At 46.6% G+C, this 19,788-nt stretch overlaps 1 protein-coding gene across 1 annotated transcript in view; it reads left to right on the forward strand.

The window, feature by feature from the left end:
• Window positions 1-19,788, forward strand: part of LOC147187068 (sodium channel protein type 5 subunit alpha-like) — a 53,816-nt gene that overhangs the window by 8,917 nt on the left and 25,111 nt on the right. Inside the window, exons 2-9 of the mRNA XM_086101387.1 lie at window positions 4,479-4,643; window positions 5,149-5,292; window positions 6,436-6,546; window positions 8,391-8,488; window positions 8,854-8,982; window positions 12,395-12,486; window positions 13,314-13,556; window positions 15,295-15,358. Of these exons, the coding sequence (XP_085957513.1) occupies window positions 4,521-4,643; window positions 5,149-5,292; window positions 6,436-6,546; window positions 8,391-8,488; window positions 8,854-8,982; window positions 12,395-12,486; window positions 13,314-13,556; window positions 15,295-15,358 (1,004 nt within the window). The 5' untranslated portion in view covers window positions 4,479-4,520. The remainder of the gene's footprint in view (window positions 1-4,478; window positions 4,644-5,148; window positions 5,293-6,435; window positions 6,547-8,390; window positions 8,489-8,853; window positions 8,983-12,394; window positions 12,487-13,313; window positions 13,557-15,294; window positions 15,359-19,788) is intronic.

Raw genomic sequence — 19,788 nt, forward strand, 5'->3', positions numbered from 1 at the left:
CATTCGTGCACTCTCACTCTTTCATGTTCCTGTTTACAAATGAAATCAAATTGTATCTTAAAACACCAAAATCTTGAACCATATCATTTTATTAGACAAAAGTGTGCTAGCCTAATGCTAATTTATAATGCGGAAATTAGCGTCCATGTTGCAGTAGTGTAATTCTAAACTTTCAGACAAGTGCTACTTGAACACACGTTGAGCAGCAAACACATACAGAGAGCGCACAGTAATAGCAGATAAATCGATGTAGTAGAGCTCAGTACTGCTCTGGCATGTTGTGGCGCAACATGGTATTACACCGACTTAACTCTAAATTTGGGCTTGCCTGGATAAAAATGATCGATTCAAAAAAATGTACTTTAGCACTTTATTGGCATCTCTAAACATTTAACAGTAGGCGTGTATCAGAATGAGAATAAAGTATTAGTTTTGTGTGCATATGTTTTTTGACTTTGCGAGGACGCGTCGGTGTCGCGGCGGCGCAGCGGCTGTGTCATGGTGCCGGCGCGGCGTATTTCACTTTAATTTGCCGTTGAAATGTTGTTTCAAGCTTGATGGCTTGCCGTCGGAGGCTCGAGGCTTCCGTTACTGTCTGATGGCCGTTTGACGACGCCCATAAAACATTTTATCTCCGACGCGACCTTGACCACCATATGAACTCGGCGCGCTCCCGACGACGCCGTCGCCCAGCGTGCGCGCGCACGTCTTCGTGGCAAGTCTTGGCAATGGGACACTGAGTGAGACGCTTGATAGCTAATATGGAAATGATAAGAGTACATGATGTGCGTGTGTGTGTGTGTGTCTGTGTATGTGTGTGTCTTGAGTGTCGTGAGTTTGAGTCGTCCTCATCACCTTCCTGTCAGCTTCTTCCTCATCACACACCATCATCGTCTCCAGGACTCTTACCGAGTCCACTTGGTCATCATGAGGGCTCAAGCACACGAGTCCAACTGTAATGAAATCACTTTGTTTTTTTTTTTTTTGTTTTTAATTTATACATCACCTTTTGATGGCTTCAATTGTTATTATTATTATTATTGTTTTTGTCAAGGTTATAGAGGAATGAGAACAATGTACCATGGATCTAATTGCGAATGACGTGCTTGTAGTTTTAAAAGCTGTACTCGAGCGTATCAGAAGTTAGTCGCAGATGTGCAAGTCTTAAGAAAGTTTAAATTTCAAAAAGTCCCCCAGTTAACCGTTTCAGGGACGGCGGTTACTTTAGTGGACAGATTATCATGCTATCAGGTTACAGGGGTGCATGTGAGGGTGAATGTGGTCAAAATAAAAATAAAAAAGTCAAGTTGGCGCTAAAGTCGTGTCAAGTCAGGACTTTGGTTAAGCCAGTTAGACATTGTAGTGGTCCCAAACTGGTCTCTGTATTATTGATTACTTTCTTGTCTTCTCCATTAATATTAATAATACATTTATTTTGAAATCGCTTTTCATCGTACTCAAAGACACTTTACAAGAGTTTAAAACATGGGATAAAAATGTACACTTTCAAGCCAAGTATAAATGGTTTAAAACAGGGGTGCCCAAACATTTTGGACCGAAGATCTACTTTTCGATCAACTAACCTCCCGGGATCTACCCTTACCGGCACACACACACGCACACGCACATGCACACACACACATACACACACACACACCATGATGAGAAACAGCCTGAAACTGAGGCATGCGATGCACTTTTGCAGCCTGTTAACTATCGTAGCTCACACGTACCGTTTTAAAGTGCTTCCCTGGGCCCTCCTAGATTCCTATTCTTTGCCCGTGCCCTCGGTGAATTGTACACGAAGCAAACTCTGAATGAGAATAATGACGATAAAAGATAGAGCGCAACAGCTCTGATCACAAGCTGCAATTGCAAACTGCTGAGCGCTAACAACTTCCGGTGACATAATCACGCGCCATCGTAAATTCAAGATTTACCTGCTTTATTTTATTTTTTAAATATTTTTTTGTGAAAATGAGACTGATGGGATGATTAGGGTGCAGCGTACATTAACACAAAAAATATATATTACTAACATGTACCAAGACACACAAATGGTTGTTTGTTTTTTTTCCTCCTCGACACTCCTCGGATCTACTTGGGACCTGTCTTAGATCTACCGGTAGATCAGGATCGACGTAATGGGCACCCCTGGTTTAAAACAAACAAGGCAATTGAAGCTTAGATCATGTTTAACCAGCTAGTAGTATGCTACACTGTGACGCTAACATTGTTGGCTTGGCGGGTGTTCTTGTCGATGCTGCCGCTGTTGTGTCTCCTGATTTTTCCAAAAACGGCATCCTTGAATCGGGGGCTCTCGCCTGCGACTAAAAACGGTCACACGCACTGCATGTGCGACCAGAAAATTTAGTATATGTTTTGCTTCTGCTCCTCACTTCAGCCCAGTTGGCTGCTGAATATTCAGCCAGGTGCCACTCTACTCCCAAGTTTAAAAATAAATAAATGTTGGTTTGGATCCCTGCCTTGAATCAAATGTAATAATCTTGGGAATTCCCCTCTTGGTACTTTTCTTTATGGCCTCTGCACTCAGCATCGTAGCATACGGGCTAGATTATTGATTTTCTTACTAAGAGACATCATTTGGAGCAGTTGACACTCCTGAGGCGCACGGGCCAGTAAGTGGATGTTTCTGGAGATGCTTCAGATTTGCTTTGCTATGTACGGAGTCCCGGTGACTAATTTTACGACCGGCGTCCGTCGGGGCTGGCCGGGTTTTGAACATTGTCATCATGTCATGTCAGTCAGGGTTCCGTCCTAAGTCCCTTGCTGTCCCAGAGCCAAACTTTCCTGGTTGTTGCCTTCCAGCTGGCTTGGCTTGCTGCCCCGCCATCTTTGAATGGCGGCGACAATGCGTGTTTCCTCCTTTCAAGCTAATTGAACTGAGCTAGCGAGGGACGCCTTCATCCTCGTCGTCATCACGCTCGCTGACAGCCGCCCGCCGTTCGTATATCGACCGGTAGTCATCAGTGGTGCCCTGGCATGTCGTGGCACTAAAAGTTCACAACTTCGAATTCGGGGTTGTTTGTATGCTGTAAAAAAAACTTTCAAAAGATATGCTCAAAAATTTATGTTGCCTAGCTAACATGCTAATTGCATCGCAGATTAGCTGCAAATGACGCCATGACAATGCCCTTTCCTGTCCTATGTTGATTACACACACTCTTGTCTCTCCACACCAACTTGATTTTTTTTTTCGTGGAGCTAGCTCGCTAACTGTTAGCGTGTCATATTTCATGTCACATGATTGACACGCACGCACGCACGCAACAGCAGCAAGCGCCTACGTGACCACATCAAAGGAAAATCTAGCTCTGTTTCCATACTTATCAAAAGCTGTCATACACGCACACACACACACACACGCACACACACACACACACACACACACACACAAAATCACGTACACGCTTTTCAGAAATCTGATTTGGGAGCTGTGAAGAATAAATGCATGAAGGCTTGAAAAATGACTCCTGCCTGATCATTCAATTAAGACACCATGCAGATGGTCCACGCATACACACACACACACACACAAACACATCGTTTCTGTAGAATATATATATATATTTTTTTGCCATTCCATTCGCTGTTGTTCCTTCTCATTGATTCAGTGTTTATATTATAAATTTCGTAATCCGTGTTCTTTCCATGGTGTTCTGTCATCCTCGTTATACTTTCTCATAGTCGTCGAGAGTCCGTTGAAGTGAGGCAGACAGGAAGTGAGACAGGAACTCCAAGGCTAAAGAAATCGTTTTCAGAAGTATTTACATTCGTCAAGACGGAAGGAAATGCCCAAAAAACAAAACAACCCAACAACATTCAGGTGAACTGATTGCACTTGTCAGCATGTGTACATAGAAAGCTCCTCCCACCAAGGTAACTAAGGTATCAGCGCAAAAAAGCGGCAAAACCGCACCGGCGGTGAAAGAACTATGACAGTAAGCTTGTTGGTTGTGTGCCTTTGAGGTTTGGCCAGGCCCGAGGCGGGGGCTGATTGCGTCCAGTCCGCTTGATTGCGTGGAGTTCTAGGGCCGACCCGAGCCGCGTCTTCAGCGCCAGCCGCGTCTTCATCACGCTCAATCACGACGCTCAGAGATCCTCCAATCAAATGCTCCTCGTCTCACAAGCACGAGCGCTCTAATTGCTCTCAGACTTTCCCCAGGATCCCACACAAGCACTTCACTTTCTTGCGTTTAGACTAATCAGGGTTTTTCCTGGCTCGGATTGAGCCAGAGGCCGTACCCATTGTGATCGGTAGCTCAAACAAACATTTTTTTTTCCCAAGTAAATTCTTTCAATTCAATTAATGGTCTTTTAACCTTTTCTTTTTCTATATTGTAAAAACCCATAAATAAATATCATATAAAAATTTGTAAATGATTAATAATGATACAGTAAGGGTTTCTTTTATTTATTTTTTCCTCATGGTTACTCGATGTCGTGTTTCTGTCCAGCTGGTAGCTTGGGCCAGTCAGCAGCAGGATCAGGATGACAAGATGGCTGGCTGTGTGTTTCCAATGGGACCAGAGAGCTTTCAGCGCTTCACGCCGGACTCCCTGGCGGCCATCGAGCAGCGCATCGCCAAGGAGGAGGCCCGACGCAACAAACACTACCAGGAGGTAGCCGGCACTCTAAACTGGGGCGGGTCTCAAATCATCCGGGGCTCCTTTTGACAGTGGAGACATTTTTCCAATGATCCATTTTTCCTACCTAAATATTCATGACCGATATTTATTGAATGAATTTACATTTACCGGTGAAGTATTTACCGGTACCCATTATCGTTAGCTGATATGCACTGCTTCCATGACATAGACAGGGATGGCAATACGGATACGCGGAAATCCGCCGTTTTATTTCTTAAATTGATCATTTTTGTGAATCGTCTAAATCCGTTGAGAAAATTTTAGGGAGGTCAGGTACCTTATCGTCGAGTTTTCATGAGCTCTCCCGATCAGTCTTTCCATCTTCCGATTGTAAACAGCCCTGCGATTGGACGTGTATGATGTCTTACTTGTTGTGATTGGTCGCCCTGTCCAGGCCACGCCCCTTTCCGCTTTTTTCATCACTAGCCATTGCCATCCCCGCATAGAGGAACTGTTTCTTCAAATTCGTGTGCGGCAGGACCTTGGCGACGTGGAGGTCCCTCGGCCCCGGGCCGACCTGGAGGCGGGAAAACAGCTGCCGCGCATCTACGCCGACATCCCCTCTCACCTGGTGGGAGTGCCCCTGGAGGACATCGACCCGTACTACTTCAGAGACCAGAGGGTATGCAAATCATGCTTCCTTGAGATACGAGTGACCCCGACTTCATAGTTTTTCAAAAAAACCAGTTTCAGGCCCTTTCTAGAAAATAAAGAGATTTACATGTTGTGTATTTCAAACAACCAAACGCAGCTTCATGCTAATATATACAGTGAAACACACATACGTTTTGTGTGTGTGTGTGTGTGTGTGAGAGAGTGTTTACATCTGAGATAAAATTTGCTACAATGAAAAGCCCCTTGTGAAAAATTTCTTGCTGCAAACATGATTTTGTTGTAGAGGAGTTTCACTGAAGTGAGAAACGGTATTGATATGCTAATGGTCGATGACTATGTATTATTTTTTTTTAAATGAACACAGACGGTTTTGTTGGAATATTGGTAAGCAGGGGAGCGCGTTCGACTGTATTTCCTCGTTGGTGTCGTCGTGCAAAAGTGGCTCGACTTGCCCGAGCGCCGCCGCGGGAGGCAAAAAGTGGAAGAGCGGGAACGCGGCGCCGGCGCGATGTGAGGCTGGCGAGGGACGGGGAGGGTGACGGCGACACATCGCTTGCCAGCCTCACATCGCATCGCCTCCTCTTGAGGGACTTTCCTCGCCGGCCTCCCCCCTTCTCTCGGCTCTGCGCCGTTTGCAACATCACATGTTTGTGTTTGGCTTTGCGTTTGCTGTGCCAGTTTAGCAGAGTGAAGCCAAAAAGGGAGAAAAAAAACACATGCAGACTCTCTGCGAGACTGCGGGAAAAATGATCATTTATCTTCTACGCCGGGAGCGTACTAACTTTTTTTTTTTTTCTCCGAGAGCCATGTATTGAAAAATGGAAGGCTGCAATCTTTAATTGTATAGATATTGTGTTGAATTAATTCTAATAGTAACAGCCCCTTTCTCTGGACCTCATTCCCTACAAAAATCTGCCACACTGCTCCCCTGGACACTTAAAAAAAAAAGGACTCGATCTGTTCACCACAGCATGAAACAACATGAATAAACACACTCCTATATAGATTTTAATTAGCCCCATGAGTTACTGTTAAGCCACCCTATAATCCCTTAAAAGCAGCTGCGGGAAGCGAAACTATTATCGTCGTGAAAAAAATACTTCCGATGTATAAAAATGCCTTTAATTGTTGTCATCGTTTTTGTTGACAGACCTTCATAGTTCTGAACAAAGGCAAAGCCATCTTCCGCTTCAACGCCACATCCGCGCTCTACTTCTTCAGTCCCTTCCATCCCGTGCGGACCGTCGCCATCAGGATTCTGGTGCACTCATATCCTTGTCAACACTTTGCGATGTTTGGAGAGCAGCACTGGGAAAACCTTTGCTCTCCAGGGCAATTTTGGGTTTTGACACCCTCGTGTGCGATGATTCCGAGTGAAGCATGAAGCAAGTGTCACAGAGGGTCCGTCACTATAAAACCAACAGGGACAGCTATGTTAACTTCACAAGTGAGCAAACAAAAATTTTGTGGCAGCTCTACTCAAATTTGGTGGACGCTTGACTTGATTTGCTTCATACTGAGTGAGAATTCTATTCGAGTTTCTTGAAATTGAGTGCAACCTCGACTCGCTTCCAGTTGAATGGGGGACTCGTGTTGAGGCGCTAAAAATTTAGTGGGTACTCCAACTTGATTTGTCTCCTCACCAAAATTCAAGAAAGTCAAGTGAAGTTCCCACAAAATTTTAAGCAAATAAAATTTGACTTTTTTGCAAGTTGCAAAACGTATTTGAAACTTTACAGTCAGCTGACAGCAAACATGACAGTCATGGCTTCACACCGAACACCCCATTCCCAAATGCACCACCCTCCAAATGCCCCCCGAGCGTGCCCCCCCCCCCCCACCCAATGTCCTCACCTCACACTGATATTTTTAGCCAGCGCGGCGGCTGCTGCCGTTGAGAGATGGCGAGTCGGCGGACACGCTGCTGTTGTCGGGGATAATCGGGTGAAGAGGTCGGCGGACGAGGTGCGGCACTGCTGATTTTGTGTGGGTAGGGGAGTGGGGGGGGGGATAGGGGGAAGGCAGAGCGAGGGATGGGGGGGCGGGGGGTGTCCTGATGAAGTGGATGCTCGGAGTTTTTTATGAGTGTCTGTGTGTGACCAAGAGCCTTCTGGATTTTGGCCCACCGGCGCGGCGCCACCATGACAAGCTGTTCTGTGACACAGACACACACACGCACGCACGCACAGTTATTAGGCGATTGTGTGCTTCATGTCGCACTCAAGTGTCACCTTTGATCCTGGCGCCCCATGAGGCCTCGTAGGGCATCAGACGACGGGCCCTTAGGTCAGACGCCTGGCAGCATGTGGCACCACCCGACGCCACAGCGCACGGCACATATACCCAAAGAAAGGAATGGTCGCCAGTCAACATCAGCACGCATATATAGACGAATACTGACTTCCAGACTGCTGGTTAGGAAGTCCTCCTTCAGAATAGGGCAGAGAAAGAAAGATTGCTCCTGTGGAGGGCCGTGGGCGGCGTAATGACATCACAGCTACGGTGGCCCGGGAGGTCCTTGACGGCGACCTGTCATTATGCCATAATTAGCCGCCCGCGTGGTTTATCTGACCGGCCGCCGCTCAAAGTGTCACGCGAGGAGTTTGTTCCTCGCGCTAAATGACCGTAATTAAGATTCATTTTTAGCCTGATTGACAGCTCGGCCCGCCCCCGCCCACTTCCTCCACAACAAGTCAGGTGGAGGTGGCATTTCGCTGCCGACGTGGAAAACCCAAACGAACATTGAGTCGAAATCCTTCAGATCTGTGTACTCGTAAGTCATTTCGCATTCATTTGTATCATTTGTTCTACTTTACTAGTATGCAATAAACCACCAGCGAGGTGCTAGCTAAATTTAGCTAAAGTTAACTTGCGCTTCACTTGTAGCACAAGTGGCACACAAATGTCACTAGTACACAATTTTGCCTCACTAGTAACATTTAACTGCGCTGCTCGTATGCCAAACTGTGTGAAATGTCATTCAGTAGGGAAAAAGTCTGACTAGTAAGACAGTTATGTTGTAATTCCCAGACTACAAGATGGATATCGAGGATTGCGGAAGACATACCCGAATGATAAGACGGCCATTTTGTTGTGTTCCTTAAGCGCGTCACGTTGTTCAGTTTGTTCATCATGTGCACCATCCTGACCAACTGCTGCTTCATGGCCATGTCCGAGCCCGCCACCTGGGCCAAATATGTCGAGTGAGTACATGTGACCCGAACATGAAATTCCATAGACCAGAGGTTCTCAAACTCTTGCGATCAAGTCGATATTTTAGGGAACTATCTCAGTCCATAATATAAAAATCCCAATATTGTATTCATGAACGGCCATTTTCAAAGCGGAGTTTCACAGATTGCCCGACACTTTGACTGGCAATATAAGCACCGAAGCGACCAAAAAAACCTAACGAATACTCTTTTTTTTTTTTTTTTTCTTTCACAAACAAAAACGTTAGCTGTGTCGGTTCTTTAGTAACTAGCAGCTGACCCCAGTTTGAGAACCACTGCTCTGGATGAGTCTTCTTTCAAGTGTCGTCTCAAGTGGTTCCCCCCCTGACCTCCAGGTACACTTTCACGGGCATCTACACCTTTGAGTCTCTTATCAAGATCTTGGCGAGGGGTTTCTGCGTGGGACGCTTCACCTTCCTGCGGGACCCTTGGAACTGGCTGGACTTCAGCGTCATCGTCATGGCGTGAGTAACTTATGCAACGTCACCACACTCAACCCGTCTACGTGGCAACACATCTGCAAAAGGGAGGGCTACGCAATTGTGGGAGTGGTCACAACCGTGGCCAATGAAAGCCATGCCTTTTAATTTTGTTTTTTTTTAATCGGTTGGCGGCACGCACACCAAACCATTCTGCCCGGCGTTTGCGACACTCATTGAAAATTGAGCTCTAAATAGTTGAGTTGTGTCAAGCGGCTAGCTTTAGACATCGGGAGGCCCGGCGCGGGCATGTTTACAGCGTTGGGAAGAAGTCTGCTGTCAGCAGGGAAAACTTTTAATGAGGTTGAGTCAGCTGAGCACTGGCCATGGCCAGAGGGGACGAATGTACTCAAGTGGAAGTACATACATACTGTCGTCACGGTAAAGCGCACAATGACCTCATGCCAGGTGAAACATCTTTACCAACCAACAAAAGTCCAGTTGTTGAATTACGGGATTGCCTGATAACTTCATTTACAATTTGAATTCAAAGTTTTATGTGACATTTTGATTTTGTTTGAGTCTGCTACATTTTGATTTGGACTGTAAAAATTCACGTCCTATCTTCTATTTCAACGCCATTGTTTTCCCTATCACAATTCAATGTGGGGAATGACCTTTTTTTTAATCTAACCCGCTTTAAAAAACAAACTAACCCAAAGTCAAAGCAGGAAAAAAAATTTAATAACTGTAATAAAAAATCCAGCACTCTTATAACCTTGCTTTGGACCCCTTCGATCGACACATACATAAATTGAAATATTTCTACTTGGATACGTTCCAGCGTAGGCCCGCAAAAGAAGAAGAGCACCACCCTTCCACTTCGCTAATTGAGTGACTGATGGATAATCCATCAGCTTGCTTCGGTGATCAGGTGGCAATCAATCAAACGAGAGAGGCCAAGCAAGCGCGAGACCCACCGCAGCCACCACTGCCGCCACCTGGAAGATAAACGATCACAACCAGGTGATCAGATCAATAGTTGACCCCCACCGTACTAAGCCCAGGGTTTGTGCGTCTAAAGGATCACCACCGCCTCCGCTGGCTAAATCAAAGTGTCTTGATAAAGGTGCCCTCGTGCCCCCGCGCTCCAGCATCAGGCTACCCACCCCCCGAGACCGCCCGCGCCGGTCCCCCCTCCATCGAAAAACGGCCGCTCCTAAAGGACAAACCCGCTATTAACATCACATCTGCCGCCTGCTTTATGACATGTAACCATTCATCCCGGATAAGAGACGGAAAAGAAATCAATAAAATCACTTGGGGATGTAAATCAAGCAAAGTTTGAGTCGATATTACAAAATCACTTTGATTTGTCATCAAACTCGTGACAAAAGTTCACAAAACGTAGCGTAATGAACTGGAATTCTGGGTTATGTCCAACCTCACTTCGAGCTTTAATGACTCTCCATCGTCTGCTCTTATTTCATCAGGAACACACACACACACACACACACATTTGCGCACACTGCATACACACACACAAGCACACAATGTCAGCGGGTGCACGTCCTTGACCCGTGGGCCATACTGCAGTCAGATGGATCTTTACTGGTACAGGGACACATAAGTCACATATTAGCACGCACACACACACACACACACACACACACACACACACACACACACACACACACACACACACACACTCTGTGCCCCTGAAACGTCACCTCAAGCTTTATTAAAAGCAGAGTGATGTCAGTAAATAGACACACCCCTCTGGACACGGACATGTACACACCAACGCGCGCTCATACAGACCGAACGATGCTTTCGTCCCTTCCCAGTGAGTCACAATCGCCACGGCAACAGCGTTAATGAACACCCTTCTTCCCCCCTCAATCAACACACGTTGCTCCGCCCCTTCGCCGCCGCCGTAACGGCCGTTACATGGCTGGCAGTAACAGCGCGGTGGTTTGCGTTAACACGGTGGGGTCACATGACCGTCTCGTGATACCAACACATATGGCGGGGCATCACATGACCGTCGTCAATGTCACGATTGTGTCACGTGACGGCGTCACACAATCGTAGTGGCGTGACGACAACGCGTGACGCCGGTCAGTGTCACATGACAGTTTGTGACCGTGTCACATGACACCTTGACATGGCAGCAGTCACATGATCTTGTCATGTAACGGCTAGTGTCACACGACAGTCAGTGTTAAATGACATGTCTTTTTTTTTTTTCATATATGGAGTTCTCGCGTACGTGCCGGTAAAGTTGGAAGAGAAAACTGAATCGAAAGAAGGCCTCAACAATGATGAGGTGACAAAGTGCCCCGAAGTCAAAGTAAAAAGTCACATATGACACGTTTGCGTGAGACTTAAAAAAATAAAATAAAAAATTCAAAGTGAAGCTTTTACTGCCACAGCACCGCCGGCATCAGCACGCCCAACCCCACGCACTAATTCAATCAATCTGCTGTCAAGAGGGAGAAATACTGGATGAGCTCTCTCCGGCGCTGTTTGCACTCGCCAGACCAGAAGGCCACGCAGCGATCGGTGTTCGGGTTGCTTCAGAATTTTCACTTCCGTGGCTATTCACCCGATCAATGATATCGTATTAATTCTAATTTGTTCATTTTAGGGCGGCTCTTAAATCGGCGCTTGCTGTCCGTCATTTCTACAACTGATACAATTAACCGAGTGTGTCCAATAGAGACGTTCTGTTTTGTCTTCTTCTGTTGTCATCGTTGTCGCTGCTGCACGCACCACACTGCCCCCTGCAGGCTGTTAACAGAGTTTATCAAAGTAGGAAACCTGCAGGCGCTGAGAACCTTTCGAGTCCTGAGAGCCCTGAAAACCATCTCGGTCATCCCAGGTAAGATCACCACCGGAGCCCGACAGCCCACCCAACCGGACGGGCGGGTTGGGGGTCCACACCTACCAAGGAAACGCTCGCCATCGCAGTGTGGTCGTAAACGTCTTCCCGTGTCCCAGCCCCCGTGTGTGTGTGTTCAGTCCCCGTACCCTCACCGTTTCCCCACGGCCGCAGGACAACCGAAGAAGAATCACAGCAGGGAGCTGAAAACAGGAAGTCAGCCGAAGGGTGTTTGTAGCCAAGCATAGTCGCGCCATGCGCGTTTTACGAAGAGGCGAGATGAGCATTTATAACCACATCCTTGAAATCCAGGTCAAGGTCCCTGTACTAGTCCGCTCTTAGTCAATAGTAGTGAGACTCAGCGCATAGTAGAATTTGTTTTTTTTCGACTACTACTGCCTCCTCGGCCTATTAGTACTCAATTAAGCTGGGCTTTCCATGGTGTCAGCCCTCCGGGTGGCGTCCCGCGCGCGCGTCCGTCTCGTCGGCGGATTGTCCACTGGTGTGTGCGTGTTTGTGTGTCCGTGCGTGACGCCTTCTTGTGTGTCTTTGTGTCGTCTGGCCTTGTTGCAGATATGTCACTGAGTTTGTCGACCTGGGTAATGTGTCGGCATTGCGGACGTTCAGGGTGCTGCGAGCGCTCAAAACCATCTCAGTCATCCCAGGTGAGCGCGCCCCTCCCCTCACCTCCATAACAACGTACGTCAAAATGTACAGTACGTTTAAAAACCGTGCACACCAACGCTAGCTGACCTTCGTGTGCCTCCGCTTAGTATGTTAGCACGTAGCGTTAGAACGTCGCGTTAACGGCATGACGTCTACTATACCCCTTGCTAAATAACAAAGGTTGTAGCAACACATCATTGTGCGACTTCAAAAAAGTTACGAGCGCTACACTTTTGAGATTTGTTAGCATCTAAGCGCATCTTTTGATTCAAAATGCCCAGAATAAAAGTGCATGTGATTGACTCCGATCAGGATTCTTCCTCCATGTTTTCTTCCCGCGTATTTCCTTTCCTTCTTCATGTTGCATCTGTCCAAAGCGCTTTTGCTAGCTTGTCTGTATTGATTTTTCAGTCATGTAAGTCATGGAAATCAACCCAAAAAATTAATGGAGGCAACGGGAGGGTTGTTTGTTGTAGAGGTTTCATTTTTAACCCCCCAAAAATTGTTCATGTTGAAATTTTAAGTGCATAGTCCCCCTATTAAAGGTGAAAAATCAACCAAAAACAGTCCAGTTGCCTCCATTCAACTTTTGGTTTTCTTAGCTTGCTACTCTCTGGGCTGTGTTGGGAACCATTCACTCATTCCTACTCCCTAATCACCATATTGGGATTTTTTTTTTTTTTTAATGAGGGCAGAGAGTGATTCCATCCACAGCCTTTTTCTTTGTTGCACGACTAGAATGTACGTGAGCATTTGTTTTCAATTGTTCTGTTGCTCTTCGCCATTAGCTATGGGCAGCATTCTAACCCCGCGTTCCCTCCATAAGGCCTGAAGACCATCGTGGGCGCCCTGATCCAGTCGGTGAAGAAACTGGCCGATGTCATGATCTTGACTGTCTTCTGCCTGAGCGTGTTCGCGCTCATCGGCCTGCAGCTCTTCATGGGAAACCTTCGTCAGAAGTGCGTCCGCAGCACGGCGCACTGCGTCAACGACAGCCTGCCCGCCAACGCGTCCTTCTTCTGCAACAACAAGACGTGGACGTCCATGAGACACTTCACCAGCGACGAGGGTGAGTGCCCAGCTTTCCAAAGTAATAGCAAAATGCTATATATGCATGTGAGCGCAGGTGTTATTTTTTGTTCATGTGGGGTCACCATCCTCTTTTTCGCCACCGTAGTATCTGTGACATCGACTGTGTGTTTGTGTGTCTTGAAAAGGTGGGCCAGCCCTGTTGAATGACATGAAAGTCAGCAAATGAGAATGTTAGAATTGTCTAGCTGTTAGCTGGCTAAATGTTGATGGCGTCAGTTGAGGTGATTAGCAGGTCGTCAAAGAATGGGCTTGTTCTTTTGGTATTTTGTAACCCTTGTTCAAAGGGATTGAAAGTGGACCAGTGGCTGTGTCTATCTTGTGGAAGGATTATAATTCACTCTAATTAGCATTGGTAGGCTGCTAAATGTTAAATTAGCTAACAATGTTCATTTTATCGTCAACGTGCAGTTTTGTTACTTTGTACTTTGCAAAAGGCGCATTGTACTTCAGCTTCTTTTATTTTGTTGTGAAATAACCCCAACCCTAGTGTTCGATTTTCCTGGCCCTCGCGCTCGCCTTCCCGACTTCGTGTGCGCATGGCGCCAGATGCTAATGTAGCTGGATGCTAATGCTGCTGCTATTTGTGTCTCCACCCGTCACAAACCAACAAAGCAAGCAAACAAACCAACAAACAAACGAGCAGGAAAGCATCCCCGCAGGCGTCTCTATCGACCCTCTAAAAGCTGCCGTGAAACCCGAGAGCCCAGTCACTATGCTGATCAATAGCCCAGTAACATCTACCTTGCCTGTCCCGCCAGAATAAAAGTTTTCCCGTAACAATAGATATACCTCTTTTCATTGCCATAAAACTCATCTTTTAGGGTCATGTAGTTTGTTTTTGACGTGGCACCTGTCCTACAACAATAAAAGTAACCTAGTAGCTTTTATGTAAAGTTTGATTCTACATCACATCTGTCCTGCCACAATAAAACTCGTCCATTTAAGCGTTTTGCAGTTTTTGATATACCACATGTCCCGCCACAATTAAACTCACTGTAAAGTAGTTAACGTGTTGGTGTTGGGAAAAAAATATTTTGCAGAAAGTGTCTTTCGCCTTCCTGATTACTTATGTGTGGGATGAATGTTGTGTTGTTCATGTGTATGTGGTGCGTTCGTGTGCTGAATAAAAGATGAGCGTGCTGAAAGTTGTTCCCATGAGGCAAGTGGATGAAAATGTCAAGCTAGCTTTTAAGGTCAGAGTTTGGCGTCTTCTTATGCAACTCCGCCTCACACGGGAATGACTTTTCACAATAAAACGCCGGCTTTCATCGCGCTATCAGCGGCATCCTCCGCGTCTGAGCCGCCCACTCACGCGAACCGGCTGCCACTGAAGGGGAAGTGACTGGAGACAATGTTAGGCACCATCTCCGTGCGTGGCTTTCACATTGCCGCTTGCTGGAACTTTTTTTTTTTTTTTTAAGAAAACTTTAACCCTTCTACTTAAAAATTTTTGGAAGAGACTTTTTTTAAATGTATTTCTTAGCACCTGTTCTCTTTTTGTCATCAAGAAATGGTAGTCTATTACGATGACGAAAGCTAGCTGCTAGCTTAATGCTAACGTATAATGGGAAATGCAATTGATGGGCTAACAGAAATGACCATAAAAGTTACAGTCATGCGATATTGCTATTTTTTTAGTTATTTTTTTTACCATAAAATATGTTATGTATTATAAAATTGTATTTGATTAATTTTGTTGTTATTCTCTCTTGCAGAAAACTTTTACAAGGTGGAAGGTGCCAAGGATGCCTTGATCTGCGGCAACAGCAGCGACGCAGGGTGAGTCCACCTCGGCAGCGGCATCCCGTCAGTCAAAATAATCACGAAAATAAAGTAAGTCAATTTTGCGCCGACTGAGTGCGAGTGTGCCACGCCGCGGGTTCATGTGAAATGCGGCTTTAGGACGGACAAGAATCGACGCTCAGTGTTGACGCTGAGAGCGGGAAGCTGACACTCTGAATGACACCGCTATCAGAACAGCATCATGCACGTGTGCGTGTATGCGAACGTGTGCGTGTATGCGAATGTGTGCGCGTGCGTGTATTAGCCTCCAGCTAGCCGGCCAACCGCGCCGCATGAAACCATTTCAGGATGCTAACACATAGCTCGCAGGCTAACGCGAGCTTGCCACGGGAGAGTCGGGAGAGGACGGAGGTTCAGGTGAGGTGAGGCGGAAAGGAGGATGGACGGAGAACATGATGAAGTAGAAGACGGCTATGGGGGGCAAACTTGAGTTGAGAAAAGACGAGAAGGAAGCAAAGTAGCGAAGGAGATGAAGGAGCAACAACCAGCTAACGTGGAGGTGAAGAGGAAGAGGAGCAGATGGCAGGAAGCGGAGCAAACAGATGGAGCGAAAAAAAAGAACAAAAGGGGAATGAATGAATAGAAATGAATGAAAACGTGCAAACAAGCGAAAAGTAACAGGGAAAAAACTCCACTTGCCTTCAAGGGAGAGATGCCGAGCAGCACGCTAGCTTATCCGTCTCACAGTTCTAAAATCCCACTTTGAATTCGTGCTGATGTACGTTATGTTTTATAGACTTCTGAAGTCATTCTGCTGCGACCATTATGAGATGCAAACCACTCATCAGCAAAAACAAGTGGAAGGCTGCAAAAAAATATATTTAAAAAAGTACAGACATGGGAAGTTTTATGGACTGATGAGACCGAGATCGATCTCTCCAAAAATGGTGGAAAGTCCAACGTATGGAGATACAAACAAAAACTGAGAAACGCTTTCCAAATTGGATGTCTCGCCTCCATCGGCCAGATGATGAAAGCAGCAGCAGCCTCCTAACTGAGGATGTGTTGGTTGCGGTCACCATGGCGACGCCAGTCATCAACCCGGTGGTGTAGTTGCAGGTGTTGCAAAAGCGCTCCCCTGCACTTGCTGTGTCGCGTGTCGTCGCACACGACCGGCGCTGACAGTGACGCTGATGCCGCCGCCGCTGCTGGCTCCCTGCGACCGGGCGCCGCACGCACCAGGCCGCTACGGCCGCCCCCGGGGGCAAAGGTCACTGAGCTAAGCCGCTGCGACATACTTGCTGCGATCGCTCGCTGAGCTCGGCACTAATTCATCATCATCATCATTGTTATTACGTAAATGAGCATCCGTCCATGCATTTTCTATAGCACTTGTCCTGGTTAGGGTCACTGGGTGAGCTTGAGTCCATCCCGGCGGACTATGGGAGAGAGGTATGCACCATTGACTGGTCGCTTTCCAATCACAGAACACAAATAATCCGTAGCGACCGGTCTTTCTGGTTTTGTGCGGTGAGCTGCCATGCCAGCAGTTCGAAGAGAATTATGGCCGAGGGCGGGGGGTTGACGTTCCTGGAACGAGCGTCGTATGGGCCATATTCGTTATTCCATTAGCCGCCTTCTCTGCTGGTGGTCGCCACTCCAGTTTGTGTGTGGGGGCGGGGGGGCATGTGTGTTTGTTCCTAGTTTGCACTTGTACCATACAACATTATGTTAAAAGCTACACAGATCAATAGCTCAAATGCAACAACACCAAAACATTTTTCTAAATGGTTGTTTATTTTTAGTGTGTGTGTGCGTGTGTGGGTGCGTGTTTGTGTGTGTGTTTGTGTGCTGGGTGCGCACTGCGAGCTTTGCGGGAGTCTAACCATGTGATGTCTTTTACATGTACAGCCAAACATGCCAAAGAGGCTTCCACCAAGCTGTGTGGCGGTTCTGCGGGCGCGTGCGTACGTGTGTGTACGTGTGCGTTTGTCTGCACGCGCACAAAGCTAAAAAAAAACCCAAAACAAAACAAAAAAACTCTGAACCATGGAAAGAAATAGAAACAAGATTATTATTATTATGTATTCATTTCACCTTTTTCCCTGGACATCCATTCAGCTAACATTAGAATCCTTCTCATTAGCATTTGTCACATTCTAGAACAGTACCCGTACAGTACTAGCACCAATATCAGTACCTCCACAAGCGACAATAGCAGTCCTGGGGACGAGTACCAATGCTAGTAAAAACACTAGTGTCAATTTCAGTAGCAGTACAGTCGCAGTATCATTACAAGTAGAAATACTCGTACCAATAAAAGTACGAGTAGTAGAACTAGCATCATTGTCAGTACCAGTAGCTATGAAAGTATCCGTATTAGCAAGAGTCCCAGTATCATAATATTAGAAGTACCAGTATCAAACTTATTAAAAGTAGAAATAGTCCCAGAATCAATATCCGTACCAATATAACGGCAATACCAGTAGGCATAGTGGTATCAGTAGGCGTACCAGTATCAATAACAACACCAGTATGAATACCCGTACCAGTTGTGATTGTATTAGCAGTAAAAGAACGATAGCCCTAGCAGTATCAATATCTGTACTTTTATCAGTATCAGTGTCAGTATCATTCTCAGTGTTGTAGCACCAGTACTGGAGTATATGTTGTAGTTGTTGGGTTGACAGTTTTTGCCGCCACGTTGTGAGAGCGTCCGAAGGTCTGTTGTGGTTTAGTCCCGCCCGCACAGTTTGATTGCAGCCAATCACATTCATGCTGGCATAATGATTGACAGCCTGCCGCCCTTGTCCTTGGCACTGCCTCGGCGGCGGCCAGGCCGCTCGATCGCACGACAAACAGAGTCTGAATGGACGTTTGTGCGTTGATGCTAATTGCTAAAGCTAAAGGATCAACTTGACGAGCAAGATGTCTGACAGCAGAAACTGTTTCTGACCTTTTCTGCCCGCTGACATTTGAGCCACTCAGACCCTCTGATTGTGTATGTCATTGCTTATGATCAACTGAAACACACACACACACACACACACACACGCAGACAAACACAGCCTCCTGATGTTCCCGCCACTCCGCCAGCTAAGCGCTAATTGGTTAGCATGTTGTTTCAGTCCAGCTGTCACATGCTGAACTTTAAATACCCCAAGTGGACAAAAGTATCGGGACAGCGGTGCCTCCTCTGGGAAAATCTTCTACAAGATTTGGGGAGTGTTTTCGCCACACCAAGCACATCCAACCAACATGTTCCAGACCACATTTGCACTTTGGCATCCGATCCAAAGACACGTGTGATTTGTTGGCAAAAGATGGGACGCCACTTAAAGTTTTAAGTTACATTTAAATGCTTTAAAGCTTCGCCATCAGACGGCAAATTTGATTTGATTTTTCTGAGCGAGACGAGCTGAAACCTTATCTTATTTGTCCTTGACGTTCCCAGCATGCTTTGCCCTGTGTGTGTGTGTGTGTGTGTGTGTGTGTGTGTGTGTGTGTGTGTGTGTGTGTGTCTGCGTGTTGTGCACATGCACACTCGTTTTGTGTCTTTGTGTGAGTGTGTGTGTTTGTGCTCAGTCATCAGGCCGTTTGTTCCCAAGCTCGCAGACTATAGCCGAGTGTGATTGTTCATGTGTGTCGCTCGCTCATTAGCGTTAGCGTTAGCCATCAAAGCGCTGCAGTCATCGCTAACAAGTGTCTGACTCCCCCGGCTCCAGAGGCTATTTCAGGAGCCCCCTGCTGATGTCACTCGTCAGACATTCAACACAAGTAGAAACCACTCTGACCTCCACGAGGCCACTTTTAACCTCCACCCAGGTCGACCGTCGACCCCGCTGTACCCAGTTCTGTTTCCACTAAGAGATTGATGACCTCTGACCCCTTGGAAACTGCTGAGCCGGGAGGTAAAAATCAAGAAAAAGTTTGAAGCGTCACCTGACACCAGGGTCACGACATGCTAATGCAAGCTTGCTCGTCTTCTTTTTCAATGTCATCATGTGCCACACCTTGTGCACACGTATCATTTAAGTGCATGTGCAACAAACACACTAACGTCCAAAGATATACACACACACACACACACACACACAAACACGTGCATACATGCACGCTTGCATGCATTCATGTACTCACAATTGCATACAAGCAGACAGCACACGCAAGCTAACACACATGCACGCGTACAAATACACATTGAGATACACACACGTGCGCTTGCATTGTGTGTACTCAGATACACACGCACATGTCCACACTTCTCCCAACAGAGGTGGCACAAAACAATCTCCCTCGGCAACCACCACAGGGATACGGTTGCCATAGTGATGCTAAGGATTGGCTTCCTATCAGGCCTCAGTTTACCTGTTATAATTGAAGGTGTGTGTGTGTGTGTCTGTGTGAGAGAGAGAGACGGGAAACCAAATGGAATGGCAGGGGAACAGACGCATGCGCGCGCGCGC

The sequence above is a fragment of the Hippocampus guttulatus genome, chromosome 21 (genome assembly GCF_054856545.1).
Source record: "Hippocampus guttulatus isolate MCC_2025c chromosome 21, RoL_Hgut_1.0, whole genome shotgun sequence".
Classification (NCBI taxonomy): domain Eukaryota; kingdom Metazoa; phylum Chordata; class Actinopteri; order Syngnathiformes; family Syngnathidae; genus Hippocampus; species Hippocampus guttulatus.